General features: G+C 41.8%; 1 protein-coding gene across 4 annotated transcripts in view; it reads right to left on the minus strand.

The window, feature by feature from the left end:
* The window catches only part of akt1 (v-akt murine thymoma viral oncogene homolog 1), a 29,867-nt gene extending 22,971 nt beyond the window's left edge, over positions 1-6,896 (minus strand). For 2 of the 4 annotated variants that reach the window (XM_069152000.1, XM_069152004.1), the window contains exons 1-2: positions 6,740-6,896; positions 1,662-1,847 (exon numbers count right to left, since the gene is read on the minus strand). In XM_069152000.1, the coding sequence (XP_069008101.1) occupies positions 1,662-1,707 (46 nt within the window). In that variant the 5' untranslated portion in view covers positions 1,708-1,847; positions 6,740-6,896. Of the gene's footprint in view, positions 1-1,661; positions 1,848-4,791; positions 4,888-6,682; positions 6,698-6,739 lie in introns of those variants that run through there. The other 2 variants (XM_069152002.1, XM_069152001.1) reach the window with 2 other exon arrangements.
* Positions 6,897-8,228: the final 1,332 nt, after the last annotated feature.

Raw genomic sequence — 8,228 nt, forward strand, 5'->3', positions numbered from 1 at the left:
GAAGGGTTGTTTGTTTAGTGTGTGTGTCACAACTACACGGGTGTCAACTGCTAGAACTGTGTGTGTGTGTGTGTGTGTGTGTGTGTGTGTGTGAGTCTCGTTGCACACCACTGCCACACACCATCACTGTTTTCTTACCAGTCACTATTTGACTACTCTTACGGTTATATTTTACACCGGCTTTCTATGTGAAATGTTCCGTTCTTATCGTCACTGGCGAAGGTGTTGAAATGTGCTTTTACATGCGTGTGTGCCCCCCCCCCCCCCCCCGCCTCCTTTCAAAAGTAATGACGATTCTGTTCTCTGAATAGACACAAAAACATAAGTTGAGTGCAAAGTCTCAGATAACATGCTTCTAAATTTTACCTTGCAGGTTTTTATTAAGAGGTGAAGGAAATGCAAGATTAGCCAAAACCATATTTTTTAAAACTACTTCCACATTTTATGACATTAGCAGAGCTTCGGCTTCTGCAAATAAAACCCCAATAGCACCGAGCAGTTTAACCTTACGCTCACCGAGAGAACACGGGTGTGTCTGACTGAGGCCGACTGATCCGAACCAGGCTGACCCACTCCTAAAACAGCAGCCTGTTATGCTCTTAGGGCCGAGCCTTGAAGAGGGGGAGTGTGGGATAACATGTCATAGCAGCACTCTCTTCCCCCTTGAGTCCCAGGAACTCTTCTAGTGACTTGCTCCCATCACCTTATCCCATAAGTCTCAGTCTTGGTTTCCCCTCTTCCAGTAAAAGCCCGGTTCTTTGGCTCTGGGCCCAGGAGCTTCCAGTGGTTTTGGAGAAGTTTCTTATCCTATTTTGCCCCTGGTGGTGGTGGTGGTGGTGGTGGAGGTGGAGGAGGAGGAGTGGGCTCTGCGAGCCAGCCGCAGTTGAAGTTAGTATGCACACATAAAGCTGCTCAAAGCCAGCAGGTATGTGAGGAATGCCTCTTCGTCCAAACAACAGGACTGAAGCCCGACACAGAGCCATGCCACGCCACACAGCACCGTCAGAGCAGCTCAATGGGGCCCACTGGGGACTCTGCAACTGGATATCTGTTTCTACTAGAGCTGCCATACTACCTGGTTGTAAATACAGTTACAATTCACTAAAATGTAAAATAACAACCAGGAACATGTGTACGATCACACACAAAAAAAAAAAACACAGCAAGGAAACAAAATTAAAAACATGAATATTAAAGAATATTAACCCAGGCCTACGACAGCCAGACTAAGGAGACCCTGAAACATCCCTAACAATAAGACACTTATCAACTAAGTTTAATAAATCTCCCCAAAAAAGTTTCTGTGCTCTAATGAAAACCCCAAATATGCGTTGCATGAAAAGAATGTATTTCTTTTGCCCTTCAATACGTTTCTCTGACATGTATCAACAAGAGATTTTTAAATCATTTGCTCAGTGAACATATTGTAATTGCATATTTTGTATACTGTGCTCTCTTGGTTAACACATGTTTGCACAGTCGTAGTATAATAAGTGATGATGATGACTATACTACACCTTGACTGAATTGCAAACAACGCATACAACAAACCCTGCAACACAAATAATGAAGGGCATACAGTGATTGTTTTTACATTTGAAATAATCAAATAATTTGACTTTATAAGTGATATAGAATACAAACTTCATGTGTGGATTTACCTCTTTTATGCAGCCATCCCTCCTTAACGATCACCACGTTGGTCATGATGGTGGGCAGGATGGAGGATCCAGGTTTCCCACAGGGAGAGACACAACTTTGTTTCCCAAGTTTCCTTCACTCAGCTCTGTGCAGGAGCCTGGAGATGGGGTCCTGGGGTTTATAGCCGCCTTCTCAATGGTGGTTACCTATTAGTTGAAAGAAAGTAAAAATTAGCCCCACATTGAGGTGAAAGATTTGTTTCCACTTGTCTGAATATTAACCCTCGGGTCAACAGCGTAGAGTTGAGAAGATCCTCGTGCTTTATGGCCCAGTCAGTGGACCACTGACCACAGCGCCGTCCTTCTCGAGGAACCTGCAACATTTCAAGGTCCAAACGTCTACGTGAGGTCGTGGTTTTAGCCGTTCACACTGAGGTCTCTGCTATCCCCGATAGACTGGGTGGTTTTCTTCTAATCATCACAAGAACAGTGACAAAACAATGATGTCAAATAATTTTCACAGCCAACCTAAATAACGGATTTTTTTAAATTTATTTATTTTTTAACTTATTTTGTGGTCTGTCCCTAATGGTTTAGTCAGTTCAGCTCAGTTCATAGCTCCATATGCTGGTGAGTTGTGTGTTTTTGTTAACGGTGTAATGTAGGTCAGTATATGTTTCTGCGGGGGATGCCACAGATTATTATTCCACTTGCATATTTGGGTTATACTTAAAACTTGAACTGGACCAGATGATGGGCTTAAAAAGCCGGAAAACAAAAGGATTTTCCAGTTGTGCAGCGCTGCATTGGCCGTCAGTGAAGTTCAACATGAATCAACATGGAGCCAAAAACCAGGACATTTTGATAGCCTCCCTAAATTCTACATTTATGATCATTTTGAGCTTTAAAGATGGGAGAAACATGGAGATTCACTCTGACTCAAATCAAAGAATCACACTGAGCAAAATCTTCCCTGCAACTTAAAATTAACATTCATTTGTCACTATTTAATTGATTTAATTTCCTTGCGCAAACGAGATACTTTACAATGAAATTCAGTTTAAATGATTACACTGCTGTGTTGCAGTAAAGAATCTGTGTGAAAGATTCAATTTAACTAAAAATATAGAAACGCTCTTGATTTGGTTGGAAATATCCAATTAGCAATTGTTTTGTTAAAAAAAAAAAAAAAACATACTGTATATGACACGTTTCAGATTCAAATATCAGGTTGTAGGATTAAAAAACAACCTGAGATCATGTGATATGATGAAAGGCTTCAGGAATACTACAAAAGGAAAATAATAGGATTTTTTTTTTTTTTTTTTTTTTGGTAATAGACAGTGAAATGATCAAGTTTGATTTTTCATTACAGGATTAGAAACAAATCTGCAGCTCCGCGTCAAAAGCTGATGAGGATCATGTGATGCTGCTGAAAGCTCCTAACAGTTACAGCTGATAGACCTCGAGGTGACACGGTTTTGTCAACAAAAATACTGAGGACGAAAAAATTCATACGTTAAAGAACGTGAATAAACTTTGTGCCCTGAATCTGTGACAGCTGCCGTTTATTTATTTATTTATTCCTATTTGAATAAGAACATACCCAACATGTGACGGAGGGACGAATCACAGAAACGTTTCCGGGTCCTGACATGGCTAAATGCCAGACTGGTGTTTACAGAACAACAACTCGGGCTCCTAATTACACACAAGTCACATTTACAGAGTAAACGTGTTTTAAGGTCTTCTGTTAGCAAAGCAACAGCAGCATAAAAACTAAATGTGGGTGAAAGATGAAGCTGCAGCGTAAGTCGCTGTCGTTGACTTGATTAAACTCGAGTAAAACAATGTATAAGAGAAGACTGTAGTGTCATCTGATAAACCGGCTTAATTCAACACAGACGTCTCCATCAGCAGCACACACTGAAACCTGCGGGCTATCACAACCAAAACACTTGACCCTTTGATTCAGATTTAGTACTTTATGATGGCAAGATAGCTTTGAATGCAGGAGTGGGGGGGAGCAAAAGAATGATCAATTGCCAGGCTTGTTCACACAAATATCACGTAGAGCACCAGGCAATCTCTGACCATCGACTGAAATCAATTTTCCTGCTGCTCCATCGAAGCAGGGCCATCAAAAGAGGGCTCTGTGTGAGTGACCTCATCCAGCTTACTAGTGGGGACAACAACAGGAAGTGAATGTGACTATTGACAGACTACGCGTCGAATCAGTACAATCTCAAATACATCAGTCAGTGAACGTATGATCGAGCACGTCTTTTCTCTGCCATCCCGCTCGCTCTCTTCCATCAATGAGCAGAGCTGAGTTTATGAAATAGAAGTTTATTTTTGTTTTTTGTTTATTGCACTGGAGGCTGTGCTGCTTCACACAAACCGTCGGATCCCTCCGGCATCTTAGTGTGTACTCTGTGGCACCGGCACGCACACATTATACACACATTATACACACATTATACACACATTGGGATACATCGCACAAACAAACTTGAGCGCGTGTGCGCGCACACACACGCACAAACACACACACACACACACACACACACACACACACACACACACCACAGCCAAAAAAGCAACACATGCACAAGACCGGCTCTGGAGCCACAACAGAGCGCTGCTGTTTTAATGGGAGCGACCTGTTGCTACTGCGGCCTGTGTGGAAAAAGCTGGGCTGCTGCCAGCGCTGCAGCCAGCAGCCACTGAATGAACCCAGTACCCTGACAGCGGGTCACATGGTCCTCGGGCCTCTGGGCCACCGCCTGCCTGCCTGCCCTGATGTCAGGGCAGCTTTCAATCATTCATCTTTCTGGCTCCGGCCGCAGGGGCCATCCCATTCAACGCAAATCAGTATCATGCAGCAGAAGATGCCACACACCGAGTCTGTCGCCGGGCCAGAGAGGACAGTCCCATGTGTTTACAGCAGAAAGCAGAAAATCAGGCCGACGTCACCGCACCACTTCCTTCATCACAGATCAATAGATGCAAGTCTGTTTCTGCTCTATTTTCTGCTGCCGCTCGCGTAAACAAGAGAGTCAGCTGCTGGTTTATGGTTACAAAAGGTACAAACATACACTCTCGAATATGTAAAATGATTGACAGGAAGGACAACATCAAACGCGCTCACCTGTCGTTGGAAAAACAGCCCCTGAACCGACACTTGAGTTTGTGTTGAAATGCCACAGTGGAACCAGAATTAGAGTGATCTACGATACAGCACCGAGTTCCTCTTTCAAGTTCCCTGAAAACACACCATGAATGATAAGAATATCGTGGGTAGCTGTGGCTGAACACCAACCACAGTTACTGCAACCTTGAAAGAGGAGTAGAGTCACTGCTTTAATCCTGTGATGACACGAACAACAACGCTTTTATGACTCACATTAATATATTCATTTTTTCATGCTGTTCAGACAAGCCGTGAACTCAATTAAAGATGCAACACCAAGCTGTGTTTATTCAAATTATCTTACTCATTGCGTCCTTTCAAGAAAAAAAAAAAAAAAAGAGGCCTTAATTTAGGCGGTTGTTGCAAATCAAGTCGCAACTAGTAAACAAGACGAGTGAAACAGAAAGTATTTCAGGCTGAAATCAGTTTTTTGGTGACAAGACGAAATAACTCTCACGCCACGCCGACACCGACCAACTATTGTAAGAGGCACCTCTTTCTCAGTGGTGATGCATCTTAACCCCCCCGCCCCCACCCGTGGTGCAAGCAGGTCCATCTCCCTGCTCACGTGGGACAAAATTTCAAACAACATTCCTCAGATTCTGCATGCAACTGGTGGCACATTTGCGTCAACGGGGCTGTGAGGGGATTGGGTGGGAGGTGACTGGTATTTTCTAAATAGAGCCAAGCAGTCACTGGCTGCATCATTACGCCAGCTTGTTGCGTCTTCCCCAGGTCACATGCCAAGTCCCTCTTACGTACACACACACACACACACACACACACACACACACACACACACACACATAAACACACACTGGACAGACGCAGTCTCATGACTGATGAAAACATTTTGTCACTGAGGGCACTACGGGCACAACATGCCCAGGGGGGACAACGTCCTCTTTTCTCTGGACTATGTAAAGCCCTGGGAGATGGGAGAGACAAAACAGGCAGGAACATTAGTGGTGTTTTGTTTTTTTTCCCCTCAAATTGGGACATTAAAGCCTTTATAAAAAAATTTAAAAAAAAAAACCTGTGCTGGTTTCAGATGTGCAGCAGACACACCTTGTCATTTGGACTCCCACCACATCATCATCATCATCATCATCATAGACTCCCACTTCATAACATTTATATAAAAATAAATCTACTTAACCCTATAGTTAACATGATTTAGTGCCACTGTAGGTGGGATGATAACAGTGAGGACAGTGACAACTATCAAAAAACAGTTCCCCACAGTATTGTGGCTTCTTAAACAACCAAGTTAATAGGTTTAAAAAAACAAAGGAAAAAAAAAAATAAAAAAAAATAAAAGGTCTTTGGACCCCATTTTGGGAGCCAGCATGGGGCGGCAACAAGTCACAACAAAGATGTAGCACCCTGTATGATGTTACGTAGACACACCAGGGTTTCAAACAAAGCTAACGCTCTTCAGATTAAACCACTTTTCTCACTCCAACAAGTAAACAAACGCAGACGTGCTTCCTGACAATGAATGAGCTGCTCGTTGGTTTTCTGTCGCCTCCCGGGCCATGAAAGCAACAACTACTTTGTAGCAGAGGTGAACCTTTGAAAGTTAACGTGACTGCAGATATTTCTGGCCTGAGGGCTGAGTCTCAAAAGTGGTCACTGTTGGGGTTTTTTTGTTCAAAAAAACAACAACACCGCGTTGTAATTCACGGGAAGCCCTCGACTTTTCGTGCTGAACAACTTCTCCGGCGAAGTGAAGTCAGGAAAGTGGCTCATTTCGGGTTTGCATTTAGCGATAGAGAGGATATGGGGCCTAGCAGGGCAGCTTGGGTGAGAATAACCGCATCCCATGTTAAGTACAATGGGGACCTACCCTGTCTAGCTGTCGACCTCTTGTAGTTAACCATGCGAAGGAAACGCGGACATTTACCTGGACAGGAATTCAACAATGTGTCCGTCTCATTATTGTGAGCTGTTTCGGCGGTATTTTAAGTTGATAAGTCCTTCAACAATGTGGCCAAAAGTGCTCTCATTTACTCCGTTTCTCTTGCCTTTCTTCCACTACACCTCCCAAACGCGCTGTCTGCAATGCCTCTGTGGCAGCCCGCTCTCCCGGGTCCTAGAGCCGACCCGGTATGAGTCGCATTCACAGGAGGAGTAGTAGCTAAGCTGTCAGCCTTCCCATTGAAAAAAAAAAAACCCTGCAGCGTTTACTATAGAGGCTTTTTATTCTGCATGGCCTTGTTGAACTCTGTGCTGTTTTATCTGTGCCGGTGGTTTTCAAAATGGGATTCAGGAGCCTACAGAAGTCCCTGTAAGGTTTCCAGGAGGTCCTCTCTTTTTTTCCTGGAACAATCACATTAGATAATGTATAAGATTAACTTTTTGCAGCAGTAAAGTTGTGATTTCATTTTGGTACTCAGCCAGCTGCTCCAGAATGACCTGCAGGGTTTCCTGCAAGTGACTAGTTTCATTACTGATTAATCTGTAGATCATTTCAGAATTTTTTTTTTTTTTTTTTTTTTTTTTTTTTTTTAAATAAAAAGCTCAGCTCTGTGCATAGCCCACTCATATTGTTTGTTTCCAAAATATCAGAGAAAACTAACAAAAATTTTAAATATTTGCATTTCAGGAGCTGGAACTGATGAATTTGGGGCATTTTGAATTTAAGTTATTATCAGTAGCCTTTAAATATTTATTGATCATCTAATCAATGACATGATAAATCATTCCCCATATAAGCTTTTTGATACTCTTTCAAATTATATTACAACATGTTATTAAATGTTATTTCAATCATGAAAAAAATTATTTTGTAAAAGTAGACTAACTCAAAAGAACCAATACATGGCTGCACCATGTGAAACCGTGCAGAGCTTCTATTTTGAAATGAGGTCTTTTATTCAAAATACAGACAGGATGTCACCAATGGTGTAACTTTGTCACTCACTTTATTATTAGGCTGGCGGTCCAGCCCATGCAGCAATACTGTAGAATAAATACTATAAAAAAGACAAAGTGCTGCATATGAACATATGAAAAAAGTTATATAATAATAAATACTTACAAACTGTTACATAGTTCACCTTGTTTGAAGCTTGTCAAATTTCTCAATTAAACTTTTCCGATGCAAAGACAGAAAAAAATATAGGCTGCATGAAACAAATTTAACAAATTTAATATACTTAGACACTTTCTACTTCTGTCAATCAAATCAATTCAAATGTATTAATAAAGCACCTTTCAGACAATTCAAAGAGCTTCTAAGCAAATGGAAAGTGATTAATGCTAAATTATTTCATAAGAACTGTGAAACGATTTAAATCACTAAGGGTTAATTTAAAATGCTTACATAAAATAGGCCTACATTTAAACAAACAAACATCAACAATGTCTACTGCATTAGAAACATGGGTCAC

This window comes from Embiotoca jacksoni, unplaced genomic scaffold (genome assembly GCF_022577435.1).
Source record: "Embiotoca jacksoni isolate LCO1_2020_lvr unplaced genomic scaffold, fEmbJac1.0.p SCAF_18, whole genome shotgun sequence".
NCBI lineage: Eukaryota > Metazoa > Chordata > Actinopteri > Embiotocidae > Embiotoca > Embiotoca jacksoni.